This window comes from Mus pahari, chromosome 1, assembly GCF_900095145.1.
Source record: "Mus pahari chromosome 1, PAHARI_EIJ_v1.1, whole genome shotgun sequence".
Taxonomy (NCBI): domain Eukaryota; kingdom Metazoa; phylum Chordata; class Mammalia; order Rodentia; family Muridae; genus Mus; species Mus pahari.
The window spans coordinates 92,211,358-92,230,445 of record NC_034590.1 but is presented as its reverse complement, the minus strand read 5'-3'; the positions used below and the strand labels follow the sequence as shown (position 1 = coordinate 92,230,445).

Below are 19,088 nucleotides of genomic sequence, written 5' to 3'. Positions count from 1 at the left end.
CTTCCTTCCTTCCTTCCTTCCTTCCTTCCTTCCTTCCTTCCTTCCTCCCTTTCTCTGTATTGTATCTTGATGCTAGGAGAAAAATATCAGAACTGATACAGAAGTGCAAATAAACATTCCCACAAACATCTTGCAAAATGACATCATACTAAAGAATGCACCCATCATGGTTTGGAGAGATGGTGTCTTTCTCAGAGCACACAATTACTTCTCCAGTACCAGTGGGACATCTAGACAAATCCCCTCCCCATGGGCACAAATCTGCTGGGTTCCATAGCCATCTTCTTGGTTGAACAAAGCAGGCCATTATGGTTAATAACATCTGGACACAGAACTTAAAGCATGTGTAACAAAGTGAGTATTTTTTTCTTTTTCTTTTTTTTTCTTTTTTTTTTTTCTTATTTTTGCATTTCAGTGATGACAGAAATAAAAAGCAAGTAACATTTGAAATGTAATGTAGAATCAGGGTCCTTTGGGACCTGGCTAGAGTGACCATGTGGTTCCAGGAACAGTGCCAAATGTCATTCTTGAGTAGTTTGGGGGATGAGGGTACCGCTATCAAACATACAGTATTAGAAACTACAGCAAGGTGACAGCACCCAAGCTGGTTGCCTTTTGACCCTGAAGTGCTTTTAGATGGAAACTTGTCTAAAAGCGCATTCCCCCCCCCCTTTTTTCCCCAGGACTTAGATAATCTTCTTAACACAGAGTTAAAAAAATAAAAATAAAAATTTATTTTTAGCATGTTCTTTTCAAAGCTCAACTGCTTCCAGAACAGGCAGCGTGGAGGGGTTCCCTCCAGGGCAAAGCAGCCATATACTTGGATTCAAGCCAAGCTCCCAGCCTGGAAAGTGGAAGGATATTGCTAGCGTTTGGTTCATCTATCCATTTTGTAGGGAGGATGTAGCCTGGAGGGTTGGGGTAAAGATGGCAGTGCAGAGGACCAGGGAGAAAAGCAAGCATTTTTTCTCCTGTGGGGGCCTGTGAGCCGACATGCTGGGGACGAACATAGTAGGATTCTGAGTGTGTCACGATTATGCAGCACTTTCTACATGCCACCTGCATAATTCCATCTCCTTGAGATGCTCCAAACTACCTGAAGACATTTGGGTTCTGAAACATGGCCACTCTAGCCTCATCAGAAAAGAAAACACGGATGTAACTCGGCAATGAAAAAGAAAAAATGTCACCATGACAGCTGTTGCGCTTGAATGACAGAAATGGAGGACGGAGGTCTACGGATCTACTTAGCTCTTGACTTCAGGTTTTAAAAATTCAGAGTTAACAAAGGAAAATCCTTCGAATTCTGATTGATCAATATTCCTGATGACTTCCTGGTCAGGAGGTGTTAGGACTGGTGGATGGCGGGTGAAAAACCGGTCGAAGTTTTCAGCGTTTCGCCCACACTATGAAAGGGGGAGAAAAGAACTTGTGGTGGGTGGAAAAAACAAAACAAAACAAAACAAAACCAAAAGCCAAAATAAAATAGAATTGAACAGAACCGGGTGTGGTTTTCCTCCAATCCCTTCCCTTCCAGAAAAGCAGAGGCTTTTTCAATGATCCAGAATGAGAGCAATGTAAAATGCAAAATTCTCATGACCTTTGCTACTCGACCTTGGGCTTCCAGCCTTTGGGTGCTGAAGCTCTCAGGTCACTCCTGGTTTCCTTTCGGGAAGTCAGGAAATGTATGTCAAAGGCATGAAGAGGTGGGGCTAGCAGCATGTGGCATGTCCCCACGTCACCCACCCCCAATGAGTCAGACAAGGCCATCTGTTGAAAGACATGGGATTAAGGTACTTCCCATCTTTAAAGGGTGTCAGATGTCAAATAATGACCCATCCATACATCACCTGGTGATCTCAATATTTATAGCAGCAGATCCCTTAAAGTGCCATCCTGCTGCTCTTGATCAGAAGCCATAGGTGCTTCTAGCTCAACAGAATATAGTTTTCAAACATCAGCCAATGGAGCAAGAACCCAAACATAAGATCTCAGTGTCACCACGAAGTCCTGGATAGCTGGATTCATCATTGACCCTTAAATTACAAGGTTCCAGAAGGTAAAATCAACTGCTCTCTCTCCAAATAGGATGACCTGGTGTGGCAGGAAATTCACATGCACACTCTAAAATCCTGCCTAAGGAGAGGAGATGAGTGACTACGTCAGAGTTCTTGTTCTCGTTACTTCCCAGCATAGCCCACGTGCACAGACACCCTCAGGATTCTAGTGTCTACAGGAGGTGTTCTGGTTTGAATGTGCAGTGTCTCCCATATGTGTGAGAGTTCAGACACTTGCTCCTCAGCTGATGATGCTGTTTTGGAAAGTGGTGATATGTTTAGGAGGTGGAGCTTTGCTGGAGGAAGTGAGTCACTAGATGCAAGCCTTGAGGTGCCATCCTCTGACCATACTTCCTGAGTGCTCACTGCTTCCTAGCTGTTGATACGATGTGACCAGCCACCTCAGATTCTGCTGCTTATCAGGTATTTGATCCCAACAATGAGAAAAGTAAGTTATGCAGGAGGCAACATCAACCTAATTCTATTACAGAAGCAGTCATAATAATGGGAGGGGGATCTGTGTTGTGTGTTTGCCACAGCTGGGCACCCGGCAGAAGACTTCACCCATATTATCTCATTTAGCTCTCTCAATGGCCTTATGGAGTATATCACTGCTATGGCTTTATTGATTGTGAAGTTATATGGTTGAGGGACTGGTCTGCAGCTGCAGGTACTAATGAGAGGTCATAGAATCTTTGGGATTATGGCTTAGCAAGTGGAAGTCACTGGGGGAAGACCTTGAAAATGATATCGACTTCTGCTTAGGTCTCCATGCTCTGCCTCCAGCCAACCATGATGTGAACAGCTACCTTACACTGTTGCCACCATGTCTTCCACATCAAGGTAAACCAATATCCTCAGAAAGCGTGAATCGAAGCAGACCTTTCCTCCCTTAAGCTGCTTCCACCAGGGACTCATCATGGCTTTGAAAAAAAGGAACTAATATAAATATTATCTCCCGTTTCATAGACAGGAAACTAAGGCCAGGAAATCATCGGCTCAAGGTCAAACCGCTAGCCATCATGATGCAGGAGGTGGAGCTGGATCCACCTACTATCAGAGCCAGGGTCTCTGCCTCCACGTTTACAAATATAGTGGATGGATAGGAAGTGGTAGACTGAGGGGTGCAGTGAGGGGAGAGTGTGAGTAAAGTCGTGGTGCTTTGACTGACAGAGAATGTGGGTCTCTCAACAGCAGGGACAGGATGTGGGAAAACTCAGAAAGACGGTGACTTCCATTTTGGGATATCACAGTTTTGAGAGGCCAGTGCCCGTCTAGCTGAGAACCAAGGGGAGTCAGGAGTTGTGGGGCTCATGGGAGAGACCTTGAAAAAAAGCCTTTCAAAATGTTACAATGAGGTGGATAATAACAAGAATGACCACCAGCCACTTCCCACCAGCTGGCTTTGTTCACAGTACCTTTTAAACTCATATGATAACCCTTCGAGGCACAGATTTTACTCCCATCTGCCAATTATTAAACTTCCCTCAACACTGTCTTTTTTTTTTTTTTTTTTTTTTTTTTTTTTTTTTTTTTTTGAGACAGGGTTTCTCTGTGTAGTCCTGCCTGTCTTGGAACTCACTCTATAGACTAGGCTGGTCTCGAACTCAGAAATTCGCCTGCCTCTGCCTCCCGAGGGCTGGGACTAAAGGCGTGGGCCACCACGCCCGGCTCCCTCAACACTGTCTTAGAGCGAGCATGGGAACCAGGAGAGTACCTCAGATGTGCTAAGGACTGAGAGAAGCCATGGGCAGATGCACCATTCTATTGGAAATACCTCTAAAAGTCGGGCAGGAAAGTTTGCTAAAAAAGGAGCCATTGAATTTGGCATCTGAGAGTGCAAAGAAGGTACACTGGGGACTGCCACTGAGCTCCTGTCACTGAGAGAGTGAAGTCTCTCCACAGAGCCTTAGCAAAAGGGATGGGACAGACACTCTCAGGAAGCTACAGCTGAACAGAAGAGAGCTCCGGGTTCTGTGCCCTGCAACAGGGATCAGAACCTTGGCATCTTATCACTCACAGGCTGTACAACTCCAAGGACATTCCCTTTTGTATAACACAGGGACAATGTGGGTCTTCTCATGTGGGGTTGTGATGATGACAACATGAAGTGACGTGTGTGACCAAGCTACTCAAGTTTTACATCCCCAAGACACAGACCTGAGTTTTTAAAGCTCTGTTACGCTTACAGACATATTTGTGAGGCTGGAAAGATGACTCCGTTGGTAAAAAGCTTGTCGCTCAAGCATGAGGGTCTGAGCACTGTGCCCAGGCACCTACATAAAAACCCAGGCATAGTGGAGCATGACTGTCATCTCAGCTCTAGGAAGGTGAAGACAGAAGGATGCTTGGGGCTTGCTGGTCAGCCTGCTTCAAAAAATAGAATGGGAAGCGCTTCAGGAAGACACCCTGCTAGATCAACCTCTGACCTCTGTATGCATATGCATACATGTACACATGTGTACCAAATCACACACCACACATACACACACACACACACACACACACACACACACACACACACACACACCACAAATGCATATCAACTTTAATAGAAGAATATTATCACCATTGTGAAAATGTATCTTGTATTCACTCTGCTATGGGAAATTTAAAGGCACAAACTTGACGCACACATAAAAGGCAAATTTCACAAAGACATGATGCAAAGACATGAATGTAAAAAAGCTTAAATAAATGCACTTATGATTTGAGAGTGAAAAAGACATTTCAAAAGGGTCAAAACCAAGAAGCAACAAAGAAAATTCTGTCTAATGATATTAAAAAACTGTAGTTAAAAAGGAAGAGAGAGAAAAAAAAACCAAATAAGCCTAAAGGTTAATAACAAATTAATTAAAATGTATTTGTGATGCCTGTTACAGAAAGGGACTCTTTAACTTGTAGATATGAGTTAAGTGATTATGTGCTAGGAAGGAAAAGATAGTCCAAAAGAAAGCTATATAAAGGCAAAAATTAATATTCTTTCTTTGTTTTCTTTTCAGGTTCAGAGAATTGACCTTAGGGTTTCAGATACATTAGAGCAGCACTCTCCCATTGATCCATATTTATGGCCTGAGAAATTTATTTTTGTAAAGACTTACATTTGCTTTAAATTAGGTGCATGTGTGGTAGGTATGTGCATTTAAGTGCAGGTGCCCAGGGAGGCCAGAAGGGGGGTCAGATCTGCTGGGGCTGGAGGCACAGGCGACCTGATGTGCACACTGGGAACAGAACTTGGGTCTTCTACAAGAGCAACATTGTGCTCTTAACCACTAAACTAGCTATCTAGTCACCCTGAGAAAACAACTTTTAAAGAGTCAGAATACACAAAGGGTGCTCAAATGTCATTCATTCATCATTAAGGAAATGGCCTTTGAGCTCGTGCTTGGTGAAGCAAGTGAGGAGCAGCGTCAGTCGGATGTCTCAGACACACAAAAAAGTACTGAAGGCAGAGGCAGCATATGTGCAAACATCCTGAGGCAGGGGTGTGCTTGCCACCATCCTCAGTGAGGACAGAGTGGGAGCAGAGTGACTAAGGGATAGGCAGGATAGGAGAGGTCACAGAGAAGGACAGGAACCAGAGCATGATGCTCATGGCCGTGCAAGGTCAGTGGATTTCCATCCCAGCTTGATAAGCTCTAAGTGACATGATGCTTGTGTTTAAGTCAGATCACCAGTGTTGTCTACAAAGGCTGTATGTGACAGGGATGGCACTGGAAACAGCTCAGATAGGAGATTGTTGCAACGGCTGGCTGAGAAAGGAAGGGGGCTGTCGGGAAGACACGATAAGACTTGGCTATAACTCATTTACAATTAGTGTTCACAGGATCTAAAGGAGAAGAGAAAGAGAGGAGCTGGTGCCTTTGAGTCTCTGACTTTAGTTGCTTGGAGAGTGAGGACCACTCAGGGCCGGACACATTTGCAGGGAGTGGGATCAAGTCCTTGGTTTTCCTCATGATAAGCTGGAGATTACAGTGTCCGTGGCAAGGAGGATAGAGGGGATGCAGTGTGGAATGAAGGTGTTTGGGGGCTAGACTGGCACTAGGTACTGAATGAGAACAACTATGGTTATCCAGAGGGGAGAAAGAGTAGGCAGGGCTGTGTGCAAATGGACCAAGTTGAGCGGGCTCACTGGTGGAAGATGGTGTGTTGTGAGGGATTTCTGCTGCTGTTTTCCTTTGGCTTGGATGTGAAAACCCAAAGGAGCCAACACTGGAAGCCTATTAGCTGAGACACCTAGAGTCTTCAGGAGCCGTTTTTCTTAAAAATCATCCACTTCCCATCCGCACTAGGAGGAAGGCTGCTGATCTGCAGGGCTCCCCAGAGGCTGTGAAAGGAGCTGAGAAACAGCTTCTAGCAGTTCTGCACCCCTTCGCCCACCCCTTCCAAGAACAATGAAATCTTTAAGTGAGATAGCACAGAGGAGATGCTGGAGGCAGGGGTTAAGCAAGGGGGCAAAGCTGCTACGGAGCGTGATTTCCCTGCTAATAAGCAGCTTACGGGGCTGGCAGATTACAGCCTCCCTGTTAAGTGTTTCTATGTTTTTCAAACGGAGCTGTCACTGTCCATTAGTTTCAGGGGCGCTCCCTAAATGGAGACGTCAGCCCTTGGGAGGCAGAGCCTGGGATCTGTTCGACGCCTGCTGTGTCCTTGGAGAGCATGGGCAGCTCGGTGGCTGAGATCTAATTATCAATGTAGTCTGGACCACACCTGCCTCCCTGACTATCCTGGGTGGATACTCGAGCCTCATTTAGCTACTGGCAGCGAATTCAATCTCCCTGTCTTCAGGGTACACCACAGGGGCCGCTGGCACAGGGACAGGGGATGAAGCCAACTAGTGTATTTAAACCACAGGCACCTATTCCAGGGGGCAGAGTGAGCAGCTTTGCCTGATGGGACCATGCTCACTCATGGGTCTACAAGCCTAGATAGAAAAGCTGATCTCTGGGCTGTTACAAAGGAGCCGTGGCCATCCACTTCTGGTTTCTGTTTCACTAGGTTGCCGACAGCTCTGAGTGTGGCTGCCCGAGTGTTGTGCAGCAGTAAAGCAAGCACTGCCCATGCAAAGAAGCCTAGGCCCAACCACACCAGGAAAACAAATGGTTATGGTATTTGCTCAGTTATGTCCATCAAAAGGATCATTCAAAATGCCAAGACAAAATAGAACCCAGGTCCTTATCCCAGGAGCCACCTGCAAAGACCCCTGGGGGGTTGCCTGGAATGGTAGATGATACCACCAAACTTTCTATAAATGCTTTTCATTTATCTTATAAATTAGACATAGTGAAAGATTGATGTGTAACGATAAAACCGATACATTATAACAATGTGTTTGCATTGAAAGTTTTTCCCCCTGATATTCTAATGGTTTTGGATGCAGTTGTCAATATGTAACAAAAGGAAACCGTGGGTGGAAGGAACACTCTAGGTCTTTTTCTTGCTTTATTTCGAATGCCTCCCACTGTCCAAATTCCACACTCCCTTTGTTTGTCTGCTTTATTTTTGAAACAGGGTCTCACTGTGTAGCCCTGGTTGGCCTGAAACTCACTTTGTAGACCAGGCTAGCCTTGAACTCACAGAGATCTGCCTGCCCCTGCCTTCTATGCACTGGGATTAAAGGTGTGCGTCACCCTACCTGGCCTCAAAAGTCCACACTCTTCAGAATGACTTTCTACAGGGACTTGGCAATCTTCTGGTCCATTGCCCCTGTGCCGTTACCCTCCAGCCTGTACCATACTAAAAAGCCAGGCTGGGCCATCTCCATTCCTGGGATGCTCACACAAACCTCTCATCACCACCTTTGTCCAGGATGGTTCCTCCCACCTGTCTCACATCACCCGACTGGCCTCTACACATCCTGCCTCCTGAAGGGAGTCACTTCCTGGAAGGCATATCCTGGTCACCTCTATGTTCCTACAGTGCATGTGGTCACAGGATGTTAACCCACTCGTCATTACAGTGAGAAGAAGAAGAAGGTCGGGGGAGGAAGGGCACAGCTATTTGATATATCACAATTCAAAAAATCTTTGAAAATCAAAAGAAGATGTAGAAGAATAGCTCACAGTAACTTGTTCTATATGATCTCTAAAAGCACATAATGTGCCTTTGTTTCTTGCAGATTGCAGTACGCGTGACAATCCCAAGCTTGTTTGAGGCAGGGTCTCTCTACTGCTGCCTCCTGTGGGTCTCAGACTCCAAACCAGCTGCTCTGAGTATTCCTGGGGTTTTCCTGTCTCCAGTCACCTCCTCTAGCTATAGAGGAACTCTGGGGCCTCAAACTCTACCCCTTAGCTGTTGTGGAAGTGTCACCCACTGAACCACCTCTCTAGTCTGAGAAGGGTTATCCATGTTTATTTTGTTTTCATTTTCTTTTTTGTCTGTCTGTCTGTCTGTTTTTCAAGACAGGGTTTCTCTGTGTAGCCCTGGCTGGAACTTGATCTGTAGACCAGACTAACCTTAAACTCAGAGATTCCCCTGCCTCTGCCTCCCGAGTGCTGGGACGCAGGTGCCGCCACCTTCCAGCTTGGTTTTTGTTTTTTTTTTTTTAATTTTTAACTTAAAAATAGCATGCTTTGTTTTGTTTTCCTCCAAGTATGTTTAAATGCCTCCTCCTCAGAGAAGCTGTTCTCTGTCTCCTCCAAATCAGGTAGCTCCTGTATCCTCATCTCTTGAACTTGATCAGCAAAGCCCAGTATCTCAGTCTGCCCCACACATCATCCGTTTATTCCATTATTCCACTATTTCCTCTCTTCCCAGCTAGTATACAAGACCCACGAGGGCACACCCTCTTTTTGTTGTTGTCCAACACTCTATTTCCAAGGCCCAGAAAAGGTACTCAGGACGACTGAACAGACCTGCAATGGCCTGCTCTGTGCTTATGGTGAACCAGGTGTCTAAGCATCCTGTCTAAGCATCCTGTCTCTTTAATACATGGATAGCTCCAGGTAGTGCTCATTGTACTGTACTGGAATGGGTTAACAAGGCTTAAGGGTCTGGTGACAGACTCAGCCCCTTCTACCAGTCACCTCCCTTTGTAAAAACAAACTTTTAAAAAGCATCAAGAGAAACAAAATCTAGTGCAATGACCGTGGCCTCCCCCGTGTGTAGTATGAACACCTGTGTACATTTGTTACTGGGTGTCACATGCCTGTAGAGTTGCACACTGTGTAAGTACATGGAGAGGTAAGAAGGATTTTTGGTGTTGTCCTAGTCCCTTGAGACAACAAACCTTCAGGTTTGTTTCTGAACCTGAAGCTCGTTGTTATGTGGTTATTTTGGCTGGCCTGGACAGCAGCTAGCTGTCAGAATCTGCCTCCTCTTTCCCAACATTGGGGTATAGTCATGAGAGACCTTAATATGACCCTATCCTCTTTCCTGTCCCCCCTCCCGGAAATCCCCTATCCCATCTTCCCTCCCCCTGCTTCTATGAGGGTGTTCTTCCACCCACCCATCCACTCCTACCTCCCTGCCCTCGATTCCCCTTACACTTGGGCATCTATCGAGCCTTCATAGGACCAAGGACCTCTCCTCCCACTGAAGCATGACAAGGCCATCCTCTGTTACATATTCAGTCAGAGCCATGTGTACTCCTTTGTTGATGGCTTAATCCTGGGAGCTCTGGGGGGTATGGTTGTTCTTCCTATGGGGTTGCAAACCCCTTCAACTCCTTCAGTCCCTTCTCTAACTCCTCTATTAGGGACCCTGTGCTCAGTCCAATGTTTGGCTGCGAGCATCTGCCTCTGTATTTGTAAGTCTCTGGCAGGGCCTCTCAAGAGACATCCCACATGAAGCTCAAGAATAAGGAAGACCAAAGTGTGGGTGCTTCGGTCCTTCTTAGAAGGAGAACAAAATACTCACAGGAGCAAATATGGAGATAAAGTGTAGAGCAGAGACTGAAGGAAAGGCCATCCAGAGAGTGTCCCACCTGAGGATTCTTCTCATATACAGTTACCAAACCCAGACACTATCGTGGATGCCAAAAAGTGCATGCTGAAAGGAGCCAGACATGGACTCATTATTTTTAATGTGCTTTTAAAAAGAAACTAGATGAAACGCACAGTAAACATTTTCCATGTCAGCAAAGACTCTGGTTCTCTCCTGTATTCCTCAACTGTTCATCCTAAATTCACATCGCTGCTTGAAATAAACTCTCATCATTCCTATCCTTTTCATTTGTTTGCTTTAAAGATCCAATTCCCACCAATCTGCGAGATAGGCAGGGAAAAGATTATCTCGCCTCAACAGGAAAATTGAAAAGTTGACAACGTATGTGTGGTCTCATGGAGCAAATCAGGAGAGGCAAGATCTAGAGATGCTTTGGTTCAGTTACAGGCTTTCTATGGCAGTTCACTATCTCAGAGCACACACACAGCATGGCTTTGTGAGCTGAGACGACCTGAGAACCAACCCTAGCTTCACCGTTGCCAGGGGCATGACCTGCACACAAGTTAGCTAAATTCCCAACATTCACTTGGTCTAGATGGATTTACCTCATAAGTGAAGTGACCAGGGGTGGGGAGATGCTTCAGACTCTGGACTGAAGACTTCATTTTTAATGATGTTATCATATTATGATCATTAACAAGATTCACTGTTAGGGTCATGCTACTTATTAAGGTTGGCCATTATTCTTGTGAAATTTATTACCAAGCTTAAAAGGAAGCTTTGTACTTGAAAGTTGTATACAAATTCAAATGAAGATGGTGGTTGGATGTGATTTCATGTATAAAATACAAAGACTCGTTTTGTTTTGAAGCTAGGTAACAAACTGAAATAGTTATTACGCCTCTCAGAATGAGGTAATTGGGCCCTGCCCTTGACATTCATCTGTTGATTAATTCTTTAGAATCTTAATAATTGTTTTTCCAAATTCTAAGATGAAACAGAAAACTTGTTAAGAAAAAAAAACGTAAGTGTAATCAAAATGTTAGAATAAAAGTCACTGCCATTGTTTTTATGTGCATCCAATATTTAGCACTGCAACCGATAGCCAAGGGCTATTGACTCTGTTCTGGGGATGGGCACGGTATGCTCGCTATATGGGATGGGCTAGTGTGGGTCTCAGAAGCTCTGCTGCAACCCACCCAATACAGAAAATTCCACTCCAGTTAGTCATGAACATAGTAAGAATCTGCCACTTAAACCCTGAGGTCCAAGCCTGGTGAGGTATGAGGGTCTATAAGGTCTGGAAGGATCTATGAGGTATGGGGGGGGGGTCTGTGATATATGGGGAGGCTGTGGGATGTATAGAGTTTTGAGGTGTGGAGGCTGTGAGGAATGGAAGGGCTGTAAGGTATAAAGAAGCTGTGAGTTATGGGGTGTGAAGATTGGGGAGGCTGTGAAATATGAAGTACTGTGCAGTATGACAGTACTGTGAGGTACATGGGTATGAAGACTGAGGCCTGTGAAGTAATGAGGGGCTTGAGGTATAGGGGCAGTGAGGTATATGAGGGTGCTGTACAGTATGGGAGTACTATGAGGCATGAGGGTGAGGTATGGTGGAGCTGTGATGTAAGGAAGAGCTGCAGGGTGCAAAGCAGGACCTAGGGTTTCAGTTAGAGATTAGTGCAAAAGATGCATGCTCAGACAAGAAGGATCCATTTCCAGTCCCAGCAAGACTCAGTCACTTGGAAAGACATTTGAAGCAGGTAAGACACCACCTCTTGAGTTATTCTGGAAATGAATTTATGGAGGGGGATACATGGAGGTTGTTTTTAACAATATGCACTGTGTAAATAAATAACAAATGGGTTTTGTTGCTTCCCTTTCTGGTTCATGGGAAGATCTTAGTTCTCCAAACTCTACTGTCAGTGGACATGGTTTTTCACAGAGTTGGGACTTTTTACAAGGAGTAGCTGGGGAGTCAGGAAACCAGTAAACACTGCTTCATTCAAGCAGGAAGAGGGACTTTAAAAAGAGGAGACCTAGAGGGTAGATAAGTTGCTAACGTGATTGCCAGGCAAACACTGGGACCTGAGTTCAATACCCAGAACTCATGTAAAGAGCCTGGCACAGTCACACACACTTGTAATTCAGTACTGGAGACAGGCATTGCTGGGGCTCACTGACCAGCCTGCCTATGCTGATAAGGTAAGCTCCAGGCCAGTGAGAGACACCCCCAAATCCAAATAAATATAAATAAACAAACAACAAATGGGTAGAAAGAGCATGATGAAGGACACCTACGTTCTACACACTCCATGCATTCAATCATTCACACCCATACACACACACACACACACACACACACACACACACACACACACACACACGGCAAGATTCTGAATTTAGCTTACAGATAGAGAGTTGCCCCTCCAAATCCATTATGGGTTAGTTCCAAATATCTTTTTGGTTCCTTAAATACCTTGTTCTTGGATGCTGCAGTTCCTTATATAGAATGTGGGCATAACCTATGTACACATTGTATAAATCAGAAGACTTGGGGTACCTAACATGATGAGAAAGCTGTGCAAGCAGTTATTATCCTGTTCCATGTAGGGGATGATGTCATGGTAGTGTTCTAACATGTTCTGTAGAGACACAAAATTTAATTTCTTAAAAATGACCATCCATGGTTGGTTGAATCCAAAGATAGAGAACCTGGGGACAGAAAAGGTCCACAGTGCTCATGTATTCAAGAACTCATTAGAAGAGTAAAGCAGAGTTCAGTGTGTAGATAAGTGTCAACCCCAGGACAAAGAGAAGCAAGGAAAAGAAGTGGTCCACATCCAGATGGTATTAGAAGTGGGATTCTGAGTTGTTATCTAGGTTGGTGTCTTAATTGGATAGCCTTTTTTTTTTTTTTTTTTAAATCAACCAAGATTCAACTATTTTTAAAAAATTATTTATTTCCACTTTACATGCATTGGTATTTTGCCTGCATGCATGTCTGTGTGAAGGTGTCAGATCCTGGAGTTGCAGACAGTTGTGAGCTGTCATTTGGGTGCTGGGACTTGAACCTGGGTCCTCTGGAAGAGCAGTCAGTGCCCTCAACCACTTACCATCTCTCCAGTCCTAAGATTCAACAATTGTGTGTGTGTGTGTGTGTGTGTGTGTGTGTTTGAGTACATATCTATGTATAGATAAAGCTGCATGTTGTTATATGCTGTACTTGTATGGGACATGGCATATTTTGGGCTTGCGCACTTCTCTACAGAAGTGTCCCAGAGGATCTTAGTTGTAAAAGGTCACTCTAAGAGTGCAACAAAGTTCCAAGCAAGAGGGAATGTGAGACTTACTTTCACCACAGAACCTTAAACAAAATACCCTTTGGTAGTTTCACACACGAGTATACTAAATCTTAGTCAGTACATTATCTTCTCTCACCTTGCCTACACTGAAACCCTTTTCCTTCCCAACAAATCCTCCTCTTCCCATATCTTTTCTGGGTGTGTCACTTACTGAGTTAATTAGTACTGTGTGCATGAGCATGGGCTGGTTATTAGTTATTGGATTATGAGCAACTTCCCTGTGGCTATACCACTCAGAGAATGACAACACTCCTTTCAGCACTCATAACAATAATCAGGAAGAGGCGGATTCTTACAAACACCTCCACACACCCACACACACAATAATTCCATTATGAGATGTTGAAGGGCTCAACCTCAGCTGCCCACTGCATAGCTTTGGGTCTGATTGGAAGTTAGATTTTTCCAGATTTCCTTTAAAGGAAGATCAAAGTATGAATTAACGAGGTCAAGAAAGACCTCGGGCCTTCGAGAGCAGGCAATTTCCAGGTCATTGATGACTCAAAGGGAGAAATGTCAATGGACTGGTGGAGGCAGTTTGCACCAGAAAGGAAGGAGCAAATTGTCACTAACCAGAGCCAGTAAACGTTCCTAACTGTTCATGCCAAGTTGGAGGAGGCTGCCAGCTTCAGGGTGAAGAGGGGACCTCATGTTCCGGACAAGAAGTTTTTAAGATGGAAACGAGCTAGCGTGTTATGAATGAAGAAGATATCTAGGAAAGAGTTCAAACAGATAGCTTGTTTCTTGTCTACACAGCAGACATCTCTCTTAGCAACAGAGAGGCACACATCCTCTCTTTCTCGTTATGGCTAGGAATAGACCTAGTCTTTTGGCTCAAGGGTACAGACGATCCAGGGCAAGCCAATCAGATGGTCCATCCCCTCGATAGCATGGAACAGAAGAGAAGCACATGGCCTACTAATCATCTACTAAGATTAAGTCTAAAGCTACCAGAAATTTTAGGAAAAAGAAGCTCTTTCCGGTGGAAGTTTCTGGACCTTCTAGGGACTAAGTTGTTTGTTGCCATGTGCCTTGAATGTTAACTTGATCACATCAAGAGAAGCCAAGAGATCAGTCAAGCGTGCTTCCGAGTGTGCTGATTCTTTCCAGAGACAACTATACCATAAGGCTCTGATCTAATCAATGCTTTAATGTACCAACAAATCCAAAATTTGAACAGACATTTGGAGGAGATGGAGCTGTGGAAGGTGTCTTAGGGTTTCCATTGCTGTGAAGAGACACTATGACCAAGGCAACTCTTCTAAAGGCCACTCTCATAACTGTCAACATTGATAGGCCAGGTTAGGTCCACCTACGTCTCAACTTTTCCAGTCACTCAGGAGATGGTGTTATCATCAGGAAGCAAGAGGGTTAAAGCTTGAGTGATAAGAACTTGAAAAAAAGAAGCTTTAGGGCTTGTCCAACGGATTTAGGAAGAGATGGTCTGGAAGGCACAGGGTCCAGCTGAGGTCACAGGGACATCATCTATGGAGGGGTTTCAGAGGCCTCCTTACTGCCCATCTTTACTCATCTATTAAACAGCAAAGCTGATGTTGAGTTATGGCTTCATTTGACTGTCTGTCCACTTGTTGATGGACTGAAGTAGAAACTAACTTTCTTTGGAAAGTTAATTATGTCAAATGACGTTTTGCTGGGGCACACAGATGAAAGGATGCTCTGCTAAAGCAGACATGTGGAAGGGCCTGTGATGAAGGAGTATAAATATGACCCCACAGACAGTGGGAAACAAGCACCGAGTTTGGTTAGCTCCACCTCACTATTCTTCTCTAACATCACGCATGTATTAGTTCACCTTACATAGTGTTGTTGAGTTCAACTTGTGGTAATGCCCTCACTGAGAGAAACTCACCTAAGAACTGCTCTTGATGACTAGACTGAAGTTGCTGGTTTGCACCTGATGTCTCCCTGCTTAAAGGACTGGTCTGCAGCTGCTGAGTTGCATTTGGTGTTTGATACAGGACTGAACTACTACTGAGAAAGAAGATCAAGCTCACCCCTTCACCCTCAAAGAGCTATTGCTGAACAGCTCCACTTCCCCCATATTCTAATAATTTTTCTCTTCCACTGCCTCTGCTGGGTGGTGGGCCAGAGGAGAGGATGAAGCCTTTTTAAAAGTAGGTTGCAAAAAATGTATGTCTACAATGGACAGTCTCCCTGGATCCTCTCAGTTCTCTTCTTGACTATTCTCTTGCCCTTTAGTCATGGGATATTGTGATTATCGTTACAGCCTAGGTAAAGTTGGCCAAAGAGTCAAAAAGTGGTCCTACCAAATATCTACCCAACTGGCCCCATCTCCGGGGAGTTAGGAGAAGTCAAGATTAGACCAAGAGAAATGTAAACCTCACATCTGTGTGGCTGAGTTTGATTGATGAGGGAAGAAACATTATAACAGGAAAGAGCTCTTTGGAGGACTCTGAGGTGAAGGGTAAGACTTTATATTAACTGATACTCAGACTTAGTTTCTGAGTGATCATGGGCATGTGATTTAGCTCATGGGTCTCAGTGGGTTTCATTACAGGTATGGGAAAATGAATATTAACTCCTCTCCGGGGTTTTGTAGGGGTGCAATTAGCTTAGTTAACTTCAAAAAGGTCTACATTCTCTAGGAAAAGTAAATAATTTGGCTAACATGGCTGACTTGTTAAATAGTTATAAATAGCATAATGAATACAGCTCTGCATCTTAGTTCTGTTATATTCCCTGGGTGAGTCACGTAGACAAATCTCTGGCTCTCTGTTCATCTGTTGGATGAAGGATTTGAATTCCCTTTCCAAGGCAGTCTTCCAATCCTTGACTTGTATCACATTCCACTAATAATTGCCAGGCATCCTAACAGTTCCATGCTCTCTCAGAGCATGGGTGTGGTTCATCCATCATTTCAACTCAATTGCTGGCTTCTCTTCCAGGGTTCAGTGCAAAGTCACGCACCTGGCAAGTGATTCTGGAACTCTGTTTGGTCAAGGTACCTGCTAAAATTCCAACTATCTGAAGGGAGCCTGATTTGATCCATAGTTGTATGAACTCTCCATGGGGACAGAGAGCACATGGAAAGAGAGAGATAGGTCTCAGGCTGTGTTTCTAAATTACTCTGGGCTACCCATCAGCTACTATATGAACACACCCTAGTATTTCTGTTATAATCTCTGCAAACTCTGCCCCTATAGATGCACACATAGAACCTCCAGAATGGAGTATGGCAGCATCTCTTCTTTACAGAGCCTAACCCCAGATCCTCCTTTTGGATGCTGCCCTGCCCTGCCCTGCCCTGAGTCTGCTATCTCTGTTAGCATTGAAACTCAAGCTTTCAGAAGAAGGAAACTTGCACCTTTTCCAGTTGTGCCAGTGGACTGTAAAAAGGTGTGAACAGATGCATTCTTTGCTACAGTATTTTAAAATAAATGTGAAGTCATTTGGGTTGCACCAATTTTCAGTCTTTTGCTATCATGTAATAAATTCCATTAGTTGTCATGGCTCTCTTCCCTTAGCAAGAGTCCAGGCCTTACCAGGTGATCCAAATTCATCCAATAATCTTCCCAAAGATTTTAGGCAGTACAGAGTTTAGAGTTCAAGTCCTGGCTCTGCCACCCTCTACTGCTAGACTGTGAATATACTTTTAGTGTCTCCAAGCTCCCCGGTCCATCTGTATCGTGGATAATAACACCTCTGCCAAAGAGATGTTGTGGGAGTCACATGAGACAACACCTGAAAGACACGTAGGACAGTGTCCACCACAGGCAAGAACTCAGTACGCTCTCTAATGTGTGTGAATGATACAGGTTTTATGAGAATCACTTTAAGTCACAACATTCAAACAGCTATTGTCCTCCTGAGTATTTGGTACTTTGGAGGTGTTAAGTTGGAGTTAAGTTCAAAGCTTAAATAAATCATACCGAGTAGAAGTTAGATCCCTTCCTTAAGCCTTGAATTTGGAGTCTGAATAGCAAACACACAAAGGTTACACTTTCTGGCTTCACTTCAGAAATGTCAGGACATCAAACACACCTTCCGCCACATGCACACAGGGACACTTGCTCACACTGTATAAAGGGCAAATGGGTCTGGAGGAGAATGTCACAGGAACGGAGGAGCTGCAGCTCATTACGGAGCACTGAAGCTTTTGACTTCGTAAACAATGCTTTCAAGTGACAGAACCGTGGAGAAAGCAAGTTCTGTGGGTGTGAGCTCTTCCGGAAGCAGTGGCACTTTTGGGCTCTCAGAGGGTGTGGACAACTTTGTATGTGTGTGCGTCTGTGTGTGCCCATTTGCACATTCATGTGGGCACACATGTGCTGTGATCCACACATGGAAGTCAGAAGACAACCTCATGTGTTGGTCTTCCACGTCTATCTTATTTAGGCAGGGCCTTCTTGTTGGTCACAGTGGCATAGACCAGGCACGCTGAACCTCAGGCTCATGGGGATTTCCTGTCTCTGTCTCCCATCCCTTGGGTGTTACAAACCCATGCTACTGTGACCACCTTAGAAGTGGATTCTAGAGATTTGAATTCTGGTCCTCATGCTTATGCAACAAGCGCTCCACCCACTAAGCCATCTCCCCAGAGCTAGTCGATTATGATCATATTTTAGAAATGGCACGGAACTCAAAGGGCTTGGACAAGGAACTCTGCAAGGGACTTTATAGCCAGAAAGATGTTTAGGCTCTCCTGATGTGGAGATGTCTTAAAACGATGAGGCTTTATGTAAACAGTGAAGATAAGAATACTTAACAAGAGCGGAAATGACAGGAGTCAGCCTGTGAAAGACGTGGGAGGCCTGACATGCAGGCTAGAGAGGAAAGGAGAGACCAAGCCTGCTAGCATGTCTCTGTGGGCTGCATGCTGGTTCACAAGACAATGCAAGGAGTTAGAGAAAGATTATCTACTTAGGTACTGGAAACTGAGTGCAGATCTCTTGCATGCCAGGCAAATGCTAGCATGGAACTTTATATTTAGTGCTCTTTCATTTTTAAATTTGAGACACGTATCACTGTATTGCACAGGCTAGCCTGAATTCATTCCAACCCAAGCAGGTCTTGAACTTGTGACTTTCTAGTCTAAGTCTTCTGAGTAGCTGGGGTCACAGGCCTGTGCCAACAGGACCAGCTGAAAGGTGATCTTAAAATTTACTTCTCAGCCAGAACCGATGACCAGACTGCTCCTGATTCCAGGAACTATTGTTGTCACACTCACCAGCAGGAGGGCATGTCCATTCACACGTCAGCACTCAAGACTCTGTGGACTTCATGGAGCAGATGTCCTGTGGCTGCCTTATCTTCCCCATGCCCTTCAGTTAGTTGCTTCTACACTGCTCGTTGGATAAGCTGATCCCAGGGTCACAGTAAAACACAGACATGCAAGAAGGACCAGCCCCAAGGCACCCCCTACTACTGCATAGCAACATTCTAAGATACATCTTCCAGGCATGAGAATGCCTTGGTCAAAGCTCTCAACAGTCATCTAGACTACGGTATGCTCTCACTGACAGAAGGAATACAACCTACAATCTACAGGGTGCCCATAACTACTCTGTGGCCTGGGAGCAGTGCTCTGAGCTGTAGGCACTCTCTTGATAGCTATTCTCTTGGTTCACACTTCTTTCACCCAGGGCCAAACTCTGGGCTAACAGCCCCTCTACTTAAAGAACAATTGTGTGATCCACAGGGATTCCTGTTTGTCCATCTTTTGTGCCATAGAGGTACTGAGTTGCCTACAAGATACCAGGAACTGGAGACAGGCTGAGGATGTTGAAGTGAGCATCACCCT

General features: G+C 44.7%; 1 protein-coding gene across 2 annotated transcripts in view; it reads right to left on the bottom strand.

The window, feature by feature from the left end:
* Prkcb (protein kinase C beta) overlaps window positions 1-19,088 on the bottom strand; it is a 339,591-nt gene that overhangs the window by 5,753 nt on the left and 314,750 nt on the right. The window contains exon 17 of one of the 2 annotated variants that reach the window (XM_021195965.2): window positions 402-1,406. The exons of the other annotated variant lie outside the window; for it this stretch is intronic. Within the exon in view, the coding sequence (XP_021051624.1) occupies window positions 1,248-1,406 (159 nt within the window). The 3' untranslated portion in view covers window positions 402-1,247. Of the gene's footprint in view, window positions 1-401; window positions 1,407-19,088 lie in introns of those variants that run through there. 2 annotated transcript variants of the gene reach the window in all.